The following is an 18,220-nucleotide window of genomic DNA, read 5'->3' on the forward strand; positions in this document are numbered from 1 at the left end:
GCCTTTTTGAGACAAGTGTGAATGTTGCAGTTGGCCATCTTGATTGGCATTGAAAGGCCTTGTCGCTTCAAAGCCTGACTGTTGCTGCCTGAGGGGATCCTTTGTGTGGGAGTTCAAATTATTTGAACTATTTATTAAAATATCCTCCTGAGCAACTGAATTTCACAGATGCCCCTACACTTTACCAATAATTTATTTTGACTTGTAATAAGTTCGGGGCGGAGGATTCTCTTTCTTCTCCTTCTTGGAAGTGAACTGAATTGTACCCATTTGTTCTTTGCATTTATTCATTGATCCCACAGTGGTGGGCACTCAGATAATTAAGTGAAAAGTGTTCTCAAATACCACCACATTTACTCTCTTAGCTTCTTCCTTTCTCTCCACTCAGACCCCCATTGTGCTTTCCACCAATTTCTTCTTCACATACTTTAATAGGTTTGGTTAGAGCTATGGTATTGGTAATTACTTTGAATAAAAAAGAAACAGATAAACAAATGCTCTACTACTATATCTATCTTTAAGATATAGAATTCTTAAACTCTGTTAACTGGGGACAAGCCTTGTTGAAACTCAGTGAGACTTATTTCTGAGTAGAATATAATTATCATTATCATCAGCATGAGCATCCCGAGCTCTGAGGATAACCTTGGAAGCAATCCCACTGGAGAATTGCAGCACACCCAAATACCTGGGAGTCACTCTGGACTGTGCCCTGACCTACAAGAAGCACTGCTTGAATATCAAGCAAAAAGTGGGTCCTAGAAACAATATCATATGAAAGCTGACTGGCACAACCTTGGGATCACAACCAGACACAGTGAAGATATCTGCCCTTGCGCTATGCTACTCTGCTGCTGAGTACGCATGCCCAGTGTGGAACACATTTCACCACGCTAAAACAGTGGATGTGGCTCTTAATGAGATATGCCGCATTATCACGGGGTGTCTGCGCCCTACACCACTGGAGAAATTACACTGTCTAGCTGGTATTGCACCACCTGACACCCGCCGGGAAGTAGCAGCCAATAGTGAAAAAGGACCAAGGCAGTGACATCTCCAGCTCATCCCTTGTTTGGGTCTCAGCCAGCACGTCAACGACTTAAATCAAGAAATAGTTTTCTAAGATCTACAGAGACACTAACTGGAACACCCCAGCAAGCGAGAGTCCAAAAGTGGCAGGCTCAAACCCAGAACCTCAATCAATGGCTGATACCAAATGAGAGACTTCCCCCTGGGCACACAGAAAACTGGGCGACTTGGAAGGCGCTGAACAGACTGTGCTCTGGCACCACGAGATGCAGAGCCAATCTTAAGAAATGGGGCTTCAAAGTGGAATCCACGATATGCAAGTGTGGAGAAGAGCAAACCACTGACCACCTGCTGCAATGCAACCTGAGCCCTGCTACATGCACAATGGAGGACCTTCTTGCAACAACACCAGAGGCACTCCAAGTGGCTAGATACTGGTCAAAGAACATTTAATCAACCACCAAGCTTGCAAACTTTGTGTTTTGTCTGTCTGTCTGTTTTGTTAAAAATGTAATACAACAGTCTGGTTGCTCCTGACATGATAAATAAATCATTATCATCTTGACCATCATTATAGCTTCATGCCCATTTATCAGAAGTAAGTCCTACTGAGTTCTGTGAGGCTTACCCTTAGGATACGTGTGTTGGAGATTGTTGTATTGGTTTTGAATACATCTATTTTCCTAAGCAGCATAAAGGCAATCAGGAGGTCTTAGGGCTTCACCATCACAGACAAATAAGGCCAGGCTACCAGCATAGGTGTTTTGGGCAGCTTTAATGATCATGAATTCATTAGTCCCTGTGAATCATTCCTGAATCTTTGCCTCATGCATATCATGTGATGGGGAAAAGGACAAAACAACAAAATGAAAAGTGCAAATATAATTTGTACAGTGTAAGATTCACAAGTACACTGAGTTAATATGGAGAAGCTTATGTATTTTAAATTGAAGATGCCATGGATTGAACATGCTGAAACAAATACTCTCCTATTAATCTTTCAGACCATGCTTCCTAAATGGGAGTGGGAAAGCAGGGGGGATGCAATTATTCTGTTTTATAGAAAAACTTCTGTATATGCTCAGAGGCCCTCAAAATATTTCTGATTAAGAATTCCCCACTCTTGGTCTAACAATGTGTGGAACTATATGATTATTGCTGTACTTGCAGGAGAGCCCTGTTTTCTTAACTGAATTAAATCACTCTTTCTTAAAATTAATGAGGAATATTCTCTAACAAGCAAGGTGTTTGTAAGGTGAGTGAAGTGTAAATGTTTGGCAGAGTTGTGTGGGAGGAATGTAGAACAGTGACAAAATGTAGTTGGGTAAGTTGTAAGTTTAAAAACAGCTTTTGCCAACCTGTTCTCAGTTATGTTGAACTTCCATCATCTAGAACCAACAGTCATATTGTGGAATTTGTAGTCCATCTGGAGAAAGTACTATGTTAGAAAAGGCACACATAAAATATCAAAAAAGGAGCTAAAAACAAATGTGCTACAAGAGATCAAGGATAATACGCCCTCAGTCCATTCTTTTAACTCCCACAACTTGTTCTGAAAAGCAGTGATGTGTAATACAATCTGACAAATCGACTGTTTTCAATCATCAATATTAATGGTAACTATGAATATCTCAATGTTAGATTTTGACATGAAATAATACATTTTCAAACTTAACATCCCAAGCTCTCCTCTGGCCTAAATGTGTGGAGCAGGTTTAGATTTGGCATAACATTTGTTGTCCCCTCTCCCTTCATTCCCCTCTTTGCCTTTTATATTTTTCTGTTGGAAAAATTTAAGCAGCCAAAAAGTTATGTCCGCAGAATGTTCTGTCAGCTGATTTCAAGATTTTACCATCTAACTGCAGTCCTCCCTATCCTTCAAGTAAACCTTATAGAACTTAATAGGGCTTACTCCTGAATTGACATATAAACTGGTTTAAGTGTTTTGCATTGAGGATATAGTTCGACTGTTGTATTTTTATTATTGTCAGGATATTTGGTTTAACCATAAACTACAAAATTTATATGTAAGATTTGGATATGGATTGTTTAAATATTATATTATAAAATTGAGTGTGCAGTTTATTGTGGAAGCTTTATTTTGTTGGAAATAGTTGCTACATCCTATGTGCAAATAATAAACTGTAGAATTCATTCATAAGATTTGAATTGAGACTTTTTAAAAACTCTAGTCATAGCAACATTATAAGAAGCCATTAATATTGGTTTCTGTCCACATTTCCTCCATGCTCATATAAGATGAAATTCTGTTTTAAAGGTACTGCTTTCTACAGCATATAACAATTAAAAATTTAAGTTGCCTACCATTATTTTGATTACAAACCTTGAGGGAACCATGATGTCAGTGACCTTGAAATGCTGACTGTAGCCCTTTCTTTTTAGAACGACGGGGGTTCTCCCCACTTTTTAGTATAATAAGCTAAATAAAAGCACATTATAGAATAGAATATGGACACTATACCTGCAGGACGTGTGACCAAAGACTAATTTGTTTCATGTATTTGTAAAATGGAATAGCGGGATAGAAATGTAAATAACTGCCAGCTTGTGTGTCATAAACCTTCTACTGGAATCTTTAAGAGCCGAGAGAAATTGATTTGGGAAATTTTATGGGCATATTAAATTGATGGGTATATTTTAAAATCAGCCTATAGGCACTTGCACAATTAGTCAACAACGCCAAGAAGAAAAGAACATAGGAAATAAACCTATACTGGGTAATGAAAGGAATCCAAGATAACATACAACCTCCCCCCCCCCCCCCAACTTTTGGGTTTCTTGCAGGCATTAGCTTACTTGAAAATACGAAATACATTTTTGAATACAGCAAGAACATTGAATAAGCAGTATAGCAGTGCCACCATCCTTTAAAAGAGATGAGTGTGGAATGTTCTGTGTATGAATTTTGAAAAGAGCACCATTGTAACATTTTGCCTAGAATTGGCTCCACTAAAGCTTGCCCTAGTCTTGAAACCACTTATTTCAGGTCAATTCAATAAGCTTTGCTAATTTCAGCAGATGCCATATTTGTTCGAATCGAATGCTTGCCTTTTTTGGCTAAATTATATAGCCAAAATGCACATTAGATTTGATGGTGTTAGAATTGATCACGTAAGCCCACCTGTATCCCTTCATCAAGTTGAGGTTGGTGAATTCGTCCAGCTTCAGCCTGACCGGGGGGGGGGGGGGGGGTCATTGTTTCCTAACTAAAGCCTCATTCATGAGGCCTTCAAACCCCCCCCCCCTCGGTTTTGAAAGTCTCGTGAATGAGACCTTAGTTGGGAAGTTGCCATCCACCCATCAGGCTGAGGCTGAAGAGTTTGTCAGCTTCGACCTGATGGAGGGGCACTGTTTCCACTTGCCTGTAGGCTGTTCCAAGGAAGGCAGCAGAATGGCCCAACAGGTATATGGAAGCGACACATTACATTCAACACCAATTTTTTCTTTTTCTTTTTTGCACTGCACACCTTCAAAATTGAGGTGCACATTTGTGAATTATACTCAAGTAAATATGGGTAGTTAATACTTTAATTTTCATTTCTACATTTCTTCTTTTTTCAGCGTGCCTTCGTTTTGCATTACTTAGTAATGTAAAAGTAAAAGAAGGTGTTTTTTTTGTGAAATCTAAACTTGGCATGAAAAAATGTTCTTTTTGATAAAACAAATTAGTAGTGTAATTTTTTTTACTCTGATGTGAAATCATAATTTTTTGTAGGTGAGAGAAGCACTTACAACACAGGGCTTTCTTGGCAGTGTGTGTCTTTAAGCTGCCTGTCAGCATGGTGACCCCATGAATCTCATAAGGTTTTCTTAGACAAGGAATCTTCAGAGGTGTTTGGAATACTAGTTGTTTGAAATATAGTCAACACCACCTACTAGGCTCTGGGAAGAAGATAATTTGGAATAGATATTTTGTGTGGTTAGAGTGTTGGTCCTAGAATAGTGCGTTTTTGAATGTCATTTAAATAAACTTCTGATATTACTGATTTTACCCTTCACTAACTTTTCAGGTCTATTCTAAAAAAGTGTATGTGTAGTTACATTGTATCCAGAGGGGAGATAAGACCGTAGAACTGGTAAAGATTGGAAATACTAACATATCTACCAGTAGTTTCATGGCCAATGTTTACTCAGATAGCATTCCAGGAACCAACCATTTTTGTTCTTCTGCAATATGAATTTGTATCTTTGAGCTATCATCAAGCACAAACCAATAGTGGTGAGTGATATGCCTGTGTTCTTAACCTTTCAGACATCAGCAGCATCCCAGCGAATAAGCCCATGCTCCACATTGACCAGCAGTACTGCTTCGCCACCTGCCAGTAGTCCCTGTTCCACCCTCCCTCAGTCTAGTACCAAGGATGTAATCGCAAAGGATGGCACTTACGGAGCTGTCACAAGCCCCACTTCTACTCTTGAAAGCAGAGATAGTGGCATCATAGGTAAGTCATGTTCTTGGACACCACCTGTGTATTTTGGAATCCTATTGTACAAGAAAATATATTATTATTTTGAATGTAACGGGTTAAATTGTAGGCATTTGAGATAATTTGTATATCTGTACCAGACCTTTCTTTTACTTAATGTGCCTATTTTCCTGAGATATTACATTTGATTTATTTATTGTAACTTTGGGCCCATCTGCCCAGATAATGCAACGTACAGGGTATATTATCTTGGGGCATTTGGAGGCAACACGAATTGGATGGTGTGGAAGGGCGCTCTATTTCACTCTTGTATATGAAGATGACTAAAAGAGCTATCAACATAAAATTCAAAAACATGAGCAATTGGCACTAAGTAAAAAACCAACCTATTAAAAACACAGCAGCAAATAAATTCAAAAGCACTGAAAAACTCAACATGTCACCTGAGCCTTTTTCCCTTATTTTGTTCACCTGATAATCCCTAATCTCTCTCCTGTTCCTTGGAAGCAAATACTTCTCTGACCACAGTCAGGGTGTTTAGCCTGACCTGAATGTCAATAGCGCAGTAATTTCCTAAAGTAGAAATTGCTGTGGTGGGTTTTAATCAGGGGGAAAGATGTTATACCCCTTTTAAACTATTGGCCTCACTCCTACTGTTTGATGTTCTTTTATATTATTCATAAAGTAGACAATATGTACCTTGGAGGATATACAGATGCTCAGAATGTACTTTATACACTGGTAAATTGCACTGGCACTGGAACCCCCATATATCTAGGGAATGGTTTGAGGAATACCAGTTATATGAAATAATCTTTATTTTGTCTAATAATCCAATTATATACATAGGTTTTCTGTGAAAATATAATCAGTGTTATTGATCATAGCCTATTTCTTTTCTAAAAAATTGGCAAAAGCAGCTTTAAATGCAGTGTTTCAACTCAATGTTTTTTTAATGTGGTTGAGAGAATATCATGCACTATTAGAACTATTCAGTATGCTTCTTGCTTAGTATTATTTACCAGATTCATTCTTTTTATGTTTATCTCATGAGGAGAATCTTAATTGTAGCAGCCAGATGTAATAATCTTTACTGGGATGTTGCATTTTCCCCATTTCCTGACCTTCAGGGGTATTTTAAAGATTTCACTATTGCAGTCTGCATTTGGTCGATTTCAGTGTACAAGGCTTCTTTGAAAGAACATTCTATCTAGGGCTGCTACTCTCTCATGTATTATCTCATTGATAAGTGTACTGGATCTGTATTGTTTATTTATCATTTGATCTGATATGTGTTTCATAGTATTTTGTGGTGCATTCTGTAATGAAGGTTTTACTCCAAAAAGCCGCTATAAATATAGTGAATGAAATAAAAAAAATGTCTGTGGTGCTGTCATGTAGTTGGAGGAGAAACTAGTAAACAAGAAGGAAGCTCAAAACTAAATTCTTTGGAACACCATATTACAACTAGCTCCCATTCTTTATTCTTCTTTCAGGCTTTCAACTGGAACCATTAAGACTTCCATTTAGTTATGTACTCTGGCAGCATAGGATTCAGCCTTTCCCCCTTGATGTGCACTTTTCATTGCCTTTTGTTTTCTATTCAAAATAACAGTTTCTTAAATCATACATGCTGGTGAAGTGACATTGATCTAGCTGCCATTTTACAACCCTACAAACAGCTGCAATCACACTTGCATTTCTTATAGGAATGTTTTGTGTTATTTCCAGTTGGACTGACATTTTATTTAGTTTAACATTGATACAGAAAGAATATATTCTATAAAGATGTTACCAAAGGTTTTTAAAACTATTACCCCTGTGCCTAACTTTTCCCACCCACCCCACTACTATCTTATAGTTTGTGATTCAGAAAACTCCTGCAGTAATCCTGAGTCATGATGCATCAAGTATGTCTCTGCAATTGCATGGACAGATCATGAAGTTCAATGAGTCTTGAAGGATCCTCAAGAGAGGAGGGGCTTAAATGGGGAGTTATACAACCTGTTCAAATAAAAAAGAGTTATTAACCATAAAGGATAGGCCAACTTTCACAAACACAGTGATGGCACACCAGAAAGGAAATAGATTGAAATGCCATCTCATTCCCTTGTAGTTCACTATCCAGATCCTGTTAGACCTCCTGAAAACAAGGATCATCCTCATGAGGCAAAGGTGTGAGATAGCAAGGCTGGCAAGAAGTGGATGCCACATAGCTAATGCCTGCATAGGGTTTGAGATAACAGTTCCCAGTTAGCTGAGCCAGTAGGAGTAGTCAGATGTGATGGATATTGCAGTCTCAAATGTTTGGATGATGTCAAGTTGGGGAAAACTAGAATAAACCTTCAGTAAAGCTCTTTAATTTGCAACTATCCTAGATTCTGCTGCCCCTTAGAAATCCCTTTGATCACCCCTGTCTTTTTCTGATGAGATCTGCATCAAAATGGAAGACACATTCTGGGAGTCTAATAGCATCCAAAGTTTAGTATTATTAATCCTTCTCTTAGACAGATAGGCACAAACACTATTGAAAAATGGTATTCACTACATTTACAAACATAATAATATCATTAGTGAAATACTTACATATAGTAAATCTATAGCTAGGGATGATGTATTATTGGTGTCTTATGTATTGTTTACGTGTTTAATTGCCATTGATTTTTACTATTCTTAATACGTTGAAAGCCGCTTTTGGGTTGTTGTTGTTTTGGGAGAAAAACGGGATATAAATATTTATTTATTTATTTATTATGCCTTCTTTTGAGGATATCTAACAGAGAAAATGTGTGGGTGGTACTTATTATCACTAAGAATAAAGTATACACTTCAGTGATGAAAGAAAAATTGCATGATTTTAGTATTAGATTCTAGGTAACCAGTTCTGAATTCCAGCTCAGCCATGGAATCCTACTGGGTAGATGACATTTCTGAATAAATTTTGCAGAAAAAAAGAATATGAAATGGTTGTCATAAGTTGGAGTCCACATGAAGGCACACAGCAATAAAAAAGTATCAATGAACTCTTAACAATTAGCATGTTTTCCAGCTAGACTGGCTGTATAATACTGCTCTGTACACTGTTCAAAGATGTTGTTGAACTTGTGTAATCTCTAATATATGCAATGTGCTAAATATTTTAACATTTCAAGAGAAGGGATAATAAACAAACCCCAAACTCACTGTGTTTTTAATGCCCTTTGGTGTCCTTATGTTTCATTAAGTATAGGGCTTTGGGTTTATTCCTCAGATTACAAATACACATTTACTGTTTAACATGTTCAATGATATCAAAGTTTGCTTTCAAATGGCTGAATAGGCACTATGTGCCATATTTCATAATATATAGTTTGTGTTTTGGCATTTCGATGCAAATGTTGACCTCTTCTAGACACAGTAGATTTTAATCTAGAGGCTGCCCCTGCAATCTGCGTCTGAATGTTTTATGGTATCAAGAGAGGAAACAGCTACTTTCTTTTCTTTTCTTTTTTTCCTTCTCTCCCGCAGCAGGGTGGGAAGACACTAGTGGATTAGTAGTCTAAATGGTACAGTGGCAGCATTTAGACTATCATAAGGAGCTTGAAATAATATCACAGTTTTTAAACCCTGACAAATCTAATTTTCATCTGTGAACCCACATATGTATTAACTGCTTCCTTTGTTGTTCCTTTCTTTCTTTTATTTGTTGCAGCAACACTAACAAGTTATTCTGAAAATATGGATCGCGCTAAGTATGGAGGGGAAAGCAGTAAAGAATTGGGATCTGGAGGAAACTTGAAACCTTGGCAGTCTCAAAAATCCAGTATAGACTCCTGTTTATATCGAGTGGATGAAAATATGACTGCTTCTACATACAGTCTAAATAAGATCCCTGAAAGGAACCTAGAGACTGTTTTATCCCAGTCGGTACAGTCCATTCCACTTTATCTTATGCCACGGCCAAACTCTGTAGCAGGTAAAAAATTCTTAGTCTGTGCTGAGCTGTATTTAATAATGAACATTGTGCTCATTTACATTCCAGTGCTTCAGATATTTAAAGCAAAAGTCTCTGCACTAGCTTCCACATACAATGGTAGAGTATATGACTTTTTTTTTACTTCTGGTGTTATGGCCCATACTTCAGGAAATAAAGCCCGACTGCTCATTGGAGCGAAGGATATTAGAGACAAAGTTGAAATACTTTGGCCACATCATGAGGAGACAGGAAAGCTTAGAGAAGACAATGATGCTGGGGAAAGTGGAAGGAAAAAGGAAGAGGGGCCGACCAAGGTCAAGATGGATGGATGGCATCCTTGAAGTGACTGGCTTGACCTTGAAGGAGCTGGGGGTGGTGATGGCCAACAGGGAGCTTTGGTGTGGGCTGGTCCATGAGGTCACGAAGAGTCGGAAAAGATTGAACAAATGAACAACAGCAACAAAATTATGGCCCATGACTCCATTTGTCAGAACCTCAGTTTCTATTGTTTTTATTGCTTTATTTTTATTGCAGTTTCTATTGTTTTTATTTACTGAAGGCTCATGCAAAACATAAACTCTGTTGTTGATTGTGTCAGAACGATGTGCACAAATCAAATGCTGCTTTCAACAACAACAACAATTTTATTTCTTAATTATGCTGTAAACACCTGCTCAGGGTGTTTACAGCATAATTAAAACGCATAAGTAAAACAAATAAAAATACATATTAAAATGTATTTCTATTAAAGATACACATTAAAACTTATTTCTATAAAATACATATTAAAATTCACAAAACAGAGATTGAACACAAGACACAAGTTTAAAATTCATACTTTAAACTGGCTAGTAGGCCTGCCAGAATCATGGTATCAAACGTGCTAAAGATACAGAGTGATGTAACAAATCCAAAATGTTTCGATAAGGGAGTGTCTGTAGTATTGTAAATTGTAATCAAGTATCACTATCACTGCTTAAAGGAACAGCTTTTCTCTCTCTTGGGTATAATTCATTTTGCACTGAAAATTAATCAGAACTAGATTGAGGAGCCACTGCACAGAATAACAGACCTCAGGTAGCAGCTGTACAACCATATACCTAATTGTACTAATGTACATTAGTGACATTATGGAAATTCACGTTTACTTGAATTTGCTGAGCATCTGAAACTGTATGAATCATTTCCCAAATAGTTTTTGTACATTTTACAATACAAAATAAGATTCTGTGCAAGGAGTTAAAGTCCTGAAAATGATTGCTTCCCACCTGACCCATATTGAGTGCAAAGTATTTATTTATTTATGGCATTTATATGCTGCCCTTCTCACCCAGAAGGGGACTCAGAGTGGCTTACAAGATATTTTTTCATACAATATATTATATTATTAGCATATTATATTATTAACATAGTACAATATCAGTATTATCTATTACTATATTGCACTATACCATTATATTGTAATATTATTAGTAATATTACATGTAATATAAATATAGAATTATAATTATAATATTGTATTATTATTACTAGTACTATTATGTATATACAATATACTATATTATATTATTAGTAAAGACAAGATGGAACTGTCTTCTGCTCTCCTCTGTCTTCACTCTGGTCAGAGCAGCAATATATGTAACAGACAATATATGTAATAGACACAGTTGCATCAGGAAACGTCTCTTATAATCTGAAGAGGCAATGAGAATACGCATCAGGAAGGTAGCAATTGGTTAATAAAAGCATTTTATATACTGTAAGAGATGTGAGTACAGAAATAAATGTAAAAGCTGCATAGCAAGTCACTCCCTCCCCAACAATCCAGGCTTTTTAATTTTGTTTCTTAAAATATCTCAATTTGGGGATTTTTTTTCTGCTGTTTTTTAGCTGAGTTCAATGTTTAGCACAGAAACAGATGCTATTTTCAATTAATGTTATAGTTAATTTAAAATTCTTTATAAAATAGATTATTATTTTGTAAGTTAGACCATGGGAAGAATGCAGATTTCTATTGCAAATACTTTATATAGTTACTAATAATCTGAAATCCAAGTAAAATCCCATTTCCTTTTCTCTAAAATTCTCATTTTTTTAAAAAAAAATTAAAAAACAAACATTAAAATGATTTTATGTTACTTAGAAACTAAATTCTAGGGCAAAGCCTAAAAGCATATAATTTAGAAACCTTGCTGAAAGTGAACAGACCTGGAAATGACTTATACTTGAATAGAAGGCAGTCAGGAAAACCCCATACACTGCAGTTAGTTGCTTAGATATCGGTAAAATGAGGCATTTATCCCAGCAGACCTCCACCTAGACTGTAATGGATTGCCTTATATAGATAGGGCCAACCTTCTGTCTTTTGTATGCAGCATGGTTTTATATCCTTTATCCTCATTTTCCCTGTTTATTTTTAGAAACCTTTCTGAGAGTTTCCTTCATGAAGAAGCTTTGAGGCATAGTTCTTTTGTGACTGCTCAGCCCCAAAAGGCATTAGTGCTTTTACATAGCTACTTTTTTATTTTAAAAAAATTAAGTCCTCAATATTGCTACTTAGATATTCCTTTGCCACACAATGATAAAATGAAAAGTAAAAGTTCAGTAAATACTTTTCTTTGTATGAAATTCCCTGATACCAACAGGATACAACATGAGTCCAACAGGATCCACTCAACCTGGATAAGAATCAAGGGATGTTTCTACACTGTTGAATTGATGCAGTTTGGCACCATTTTAACTCCATGGCTTAATGCTGTGGAATTATGGTTTGATGAGGCACCAGCACTGATATTATATACATAATCATCATTATTATTGCCCCAAGTATAAAGAAAGCTCTGCCATGGAATTTCCTTAGAACATCCAACAGCATTTGGTGTATTCTCTCAATATTTTCCCCCATCCTATAAAACAGTGTCTTGTCAACATTGCATTTACCTCATGATTCCTAATACAAACATGTTTTAGAGTAATTGGAATAAGGATAAAACATATTTTAATATTAATTTGTACAATTGCATATTATATTTAGCTTTATTTTTTTCACTATGGTGTCAGTTAAAACTGAAATACAGTGTTCCCTTGCTACTTTGTGGTTTGCTTTTAGCAGACTTGCTGTTTCGTGGGTTTTTGAAAATATTAATAAAAATATAAAATATGAAATATTTATGTCCAGTGGAGGCCAGGGACCCCAGAAGTGCGGCAGCCTGAGTATGGTGGGGAAGGCCTGCTTCCCTGGCCTCCACTGACCCCGGAAGTGCGGTGGCCTGAGGTGCAGCGGGGAAGGCCTGCCTCCCTTGCCTCCACAGACCACAGAAGTGTGGCAGCCTGAGGTGTGGTGGGGAAGGCCTGCCTCCCTGGCCTGCTGCTGCCTGTGTGGCTCTGGAGGCTCTGCCGAGGTCTGTGGAGGCCAGGGAGGCAGGCAGACGCCCTTGGGATGGACTGCGAGGCGGGTAAGAAAGCACAGGTAAGAAAATAATACATAAAATATATAAAATAATATATAAATATTAAAATTAATATGGCATCCCTACTTCACAGATTTTTACTTATCGTGGGTGGTCCTGGAACAGAACCCCCGCGATAAGTGAGTGAACACTATACACTGATGAAAAATCAGTGTGGAGGTAAATCTGTTATGCATCAACTTGGACGGAAGGACTTTATATATTATATTTGTTAGGATATTGTGAATTTGCAAAGGATTGAAAATCTTTCCTTGAAGGCTGTTGATGTATACTGTAAATTATAAGCTTTAACCTGATGGTGAGGAATTTCCCAACTCATTTACTATTCACGTCTTTCTGTTAATGGAATCAAAAGCAGCAAAAGATGAATGAAAACGGCACAATAGAATATGATGAATATTTTCCATCTATTCAATTACATTTAACACCCCCCCCCCCCCCCCAAATCCCACCCATAACCTCCCCAGCAGCCTGCCCCTCATCTTCCTCCAAATGTCTTTTGGCAGAGATATGTCTTAAACCTGCCTATTTTTTCTTGGAAGGGAGTTCCAAAGTCTGGAAGAAGCTGCCAAAAAGGCTCCCCTGTTCCCACCAAATGTGCCTGAGTAAATGGTGGGACAGTGAGATGATCATAGAGTTCTAGAAGCCTCATAGAGAGAGATCTGGTCCTTCAAATAACCTGGACTCAAACTGTATAAGGCTTTATAGGTCAAAACCAGCACTTTGAATTGTGCCCAGAAACAGGTTGGCAGCCTGCAGAGCTATTGCAACAGGGGAATTGTACACTTTCTAGGCCAAGCCCAGTTAATAACAAATAATTTTCTGGGGTTGCCTGTATACAACCCCCCGCTCCCAGACACACTTATATAACTGTCTTGAAAAACAATGGCAACCCACAATAACAGATATGGAATGACTAAATTCTTGAACATTGTGTGCATGTTTACGATAATGTAATGAAATGTGATTGATCAAGCTTTTCCTCCCATTTGCAGCCACTAGCTCAGCCCACTTAGAAGATCTAGCTTACCTAGATGAGCAGCGGCATGCTCCCCTACGGACATCTCTCCGGATGCCTCGGCAGAGTATGGCTGGTGCTCGCACACAACAGGACCTAAGAGGTATGGGTGATGTTCTTGTATTGTACAGAAGTGATTCGTAACTTCTTTTCTTTTGTCTAGTGTGTTAAAAACAAAACCACAGACTTTAACTTTTAACAAAGTTGGATTTTAAAGAGTAGGCAACAACAAACTCCCCACCATTGATGCCTAATATATTCACAAGAGGCATTTATGTTCTGAGGAGAAATCTAGCCTTATCTCAGCTAAGCCCAACAATGTCATTTTTATGGGAATATTTTATTAGAGCTATCCAAAACATTCCTAAATAACGTGTTTAGAGAAATAATATTCAATTCCAGACTGAAATAATTATCAACATGTTCAGTTTCCATTATTCCAGTTGATTTACTTAATTTAATTGAAGACAGAACAGACTAGCCAGAAAATTATACCAATTTTGGGAGGCTTTTGGAAGAACACACTACAGTCCAGAACTGGAAAGTATTGTTTCTGTGTTGATTGCTTTTGCATCTCTCTTCTGCTTTGTCCTCCTCCAGCTCAGTATCTGAGGCAGCACTTTATATATCTGATGAAGCTGGTTGCAGTCCATGAAACATATGATTAATAAAACATTTTCTTCTTTAACATGCCACCAAACTCATTGTTTTGCTGCAACAGTGCAACATAGTTATCCCTAATTGATTTTGGAATCACATAAATGTATATTTTTCATTCCTTTCCAGTACGCTTTGCACCTTACAGACCTCCAGATATCTCTCTGAAACCACTACTTTTTGAGGTGCCTAGCATCACCACAGAATCTGTATTTGTTGGCCGGGACTGGGTTTTCCAAGAAATTGACGTACAGTTACAGAGTGCTGATGCCAGCGTGAACAGGGGTGTGGTCATTGTTGGGAATATTGGCTTTGGCAAGACAGCAATCATCTCAAGACTGGTTGCACTAAGCTGTCATGGTACACGCATGAGGCAGATTGCCTCAGACAGCCCCCACGCGTCCCCAAAACGTGAGTGAGGAGATGTACTATTTATAGTCATCTGTTGTGTTCTTATGTAGATTATGTATTACATGAGAGGAACATGCTCCCATGTTAGTTATGCTCCTTTGATCACTTTTCACAGGAACCCAAGGCCGTCAAGTACCTCATATGGCTGGGTACAGTTGTGCAGAAAGTGCAATTTTAAATGAGATATTTGGCTATTTAAATGATGATACTATGCAGATACCTGTGAAGGGTTTGTAGTAACCTGAAATAACTCACATCCCAAATTTCTAGACCTCTGTGTAATAACGTGAGATAACTCACATTTCACAGTCAAGTATAAAATTGTCTGGATTGCTCTTTAGTTATATTTGTGCATCCAGAGTTTCTGGATAATAAAACAATCAATTAAACATTTCACAATGGATGTCATGTATGTGATGCTCCTTTCTAGGTGTTCTAGGCCACTGCTTTTTAAACTGTGGATCCTGACCACAAATGGGATCCTTTTTGCTCATTGTTGGGGTCATGAATTTTCTTTTCAGCAGTAAAAGGTTTCTGAACACCACCCATTTACACAAATCTGTTAGCAAGAATGTGCACTGTTTATAGTGAACTCTGGAGAAACTATTCATCCCGTTAGCAAGCCTTGCAAATATAATTTATTCTCAGTAAATGTTTGATTTTTATACCTAATTTGTATGTCAATATAACTCCAAGTCACATAACATTTTCTCAGACTGAAATGGGTCCCGAGTGGAAACGTTTAAGATGCTTTGTTCTAGGTTGTCCTTTTTCTTATATGATACCATTCAGGGGTATTGCATAATATTCATCTCCCTCTCCCCATGTCTATGTGTGATTTTGTGATTCTTATTTTCCGTTAATTCCCTTTGACTCATATTAGCATTGTATAAAGAGAATTGGTGGCCACTTATTATTTATTTATTTATTTATTTACAGTATTTGTATACCGCTTTTCTCACCCTGAGTGGGACTCAAAGCGGTTTACACATAAGTAATGGCAAAAATTCAATGCCAGTACAAACAATTCAATTATACACTACAATTAGACATAAATTAAATTTAAAAAATATATCCATGAGCAATAAAACAACCATAAAAAAATAAAACAGTCTCGTCCGTCAAATAGCCGTTCCAGTCATTTTCTTTCCGAAATGCTGCATACATTTACTTCTACTGCCCGAAGGCCTGGTCCCAAAACAATGATTTAAATTTTTTTCTAAAATCCATTCAAATCCAGGAGGGAGGGAGAGGATCTTACCTCATTTGGGAGTGTGTTCCATAGGTGGGGGGCCACAGCCAAGAAGGCCCTGTCTCTTGTCCCCACCAGGCGCATCTGTGCTGTTGACAGGAGCGAGAGCAGGGTCTCCTCGGATGATCTTAGTTGATGCCTGGATATGGTTTCCTTGCCCAGCACTCTTTCAGTTCTAGGTCTGTGTTCATTTTTTGAAGAAACCTCTTGTTGAAGCTGTTCATTTGTAGGGTGCTGTAAAATATGTAAGAGTTGGCATATTTTTATCTGGAACAGAACTGGAACTGAAAAAACATAGCATGGAACATATTCAAGAAAAATCCTTGCACTACATTCATAATGCATATTTTTAGCCAGCCACCTACTCCCTGGCTTGTGTATTGAACACGAGATGAAGATCAAGTTAAGATGTTTCTTCCCTCCCCACATCTAAACTTGACACTTAGTATTCAACACCATATCCTTAAAACACTACTTAAGGTCTGATTGTATTCTGCTAGGATTAAAATTCTTTGAAACATTCAAGTCTAAAGACTCCCCCCTCCCCTTTCCAAATCTAAGACAATGTTGAAATATTCTATAAGGGATAGAATAATGTTCCTGTATCTGTCACCGTTTCTGCATTTGCAGATGTTGATGCAAACAGAGAGCTTCCCCTCACCCAACCACCTTCTGCTCACTCCTCCATCGCCAGTGGGAGCTGCCCAGGAACCCCAGAAATGCGTAGGCGTCAGGAAGAAGCTATGCGGAGGCTTGCTGCCCAGGTATCTTTTTTCTTTTAAATGTTTAATCTTCATTATCTTTTAAAACTATATTTGCCGAAAACATGGATTTGAATGTAGGAAACCAAATGCTTTCAAGAAAACCAGTTGGCATACTTTAAATTCTTCTACAAATAATAAAGATCTATCTATCAATCAATCAATCAAACTGGGAATAATGAAATCCATGTCCCCCATCATAAAATTGCAGAAATGTTGTGATGCTACCACAAGGGTTCCTCTAATGTCAGAACAGCGAGCTCTCAGGGGTATCACTTCACCACTGTCAAATGGGAAATTTTCCTTGCAAGGTGAAATGTTTTGTTTGCTTGTTTCTAACTATGACGGTCACTACCCATTTAAACTGATGACAGTTTGTTTTTCTGGGAAGAAGAAAAATTGAAATTATATTACCACAGCAAATTCTAATCCCTAAACTGCTTTAAAAAGAAAATGAAAGCTTGATTCAGTTTTGACTTATTTGGTGCAAATACATGAGAACAGTGATTAAATAAATCCCTCCATGCTGTGCTGAAATGAATCTCTGTTCCAGCTCAGATCTTGGGAACAAACTTTCCTCTTTCATATTCTATTACGAGAACCATTGGGATTTTTTTCACTAACGCCTTCAGATGTTTTAGGTCTCTTTCACACTAGACAGTTATAACATTTTGATTCCACTTTCATTCCTATGCCAGAGAGTTAAAAAGAATCTGAGTCCTAGACTTTTCTCTTAATGTTTATAGTACTCAAAGAGAATAGGATTTGTATGTGAAAGGTGTTCTCTTTCCATAGGTTTTTTCCCCCTGTTTTGTTGTTTAACAACCTATAATGTGATGCTACTGGACCAGTTCTTCACACATATAAGCATATTAGTCTGGATTCTGTATGAACATAAATATGGAACATAATTATGGACCCAACATAAATGTTCATACAGAATCCAGATTTGTGTGTTTGTATTTCCATGTAGCTTGGAGATTAAGTTTCACATAGTGGAGATGTTTGGCTTAAATAGCTTTGTTACATTCTGTTGAGAGGAAAGCACTTCCATCACATTTGCCGACCTTAGTCCTTCTTAACTCTATACGACTCCTGTATGTATCAGGCATTTTGGAATGTGTACATAACCCTTTGTCTGCATATATCTGGCATATACAGCACCTAGATTCCATAGTGGGTCATAACCTTATTAACATAACAGTTCTGACTGTTTTAA

At 37.5% G+C, this 18,220-nt stretch overlaps 1 protein-coding gene across 9 annotated transcripts in view; it reads left to right on the forward strand.

Moving 5' to 3' along the window:
• The window catches only part of TANC2 (tetratricopeptide repeat, ankyrin repeat and coiled-coil containing 2), a 225,068-nt gene that overhangs the window by 163,746 nt on the left and 43,102 nt on the right, over positions 1–18,220 (forward strand). For all 9 annotated transcript variants that reach the window (XM_060781304.2, XM_060781307.2, XM_060781308.2 and 6 more), the window contains 5 exons: positions 5,303–5,492; positions 9,169–9,432; positions 13,898–14,023; positions 14,707–14,988; positions 16,871–17,004. In XM_060781304.2, the coding sequence (XP_060637287.2) occupies positions 5,303–5,492; positions 9,169–9,432; positions 13,898–14,023; positions 14,707–14,988; positions 16,871–17,004 (996 nt within the window). The remainder of the gene's footprint in view (positions 1–5,302; positions 5,493–9,168; positions 9,433–13,897; positions 14,024–14,706; positions 14,989–16,870; positions 17,005–18,220) is intronic.

The sequence above is a fragment of the Anolis sagrei genome, chromosome 6, assembly GCF_037176765.1.
Source record: "Anolis sagrei isolate rAnoSag1 chromosome 6, rAnoSag1.mat, whole genome shotgun sequence".
Taxonomy (NCBI): domain Eukaryota; kingdom Metazoa; phylum Chordata; class Lepidosauria; order Squamata; family Dactyloidae; genus Anolis; species Anolis sagrei.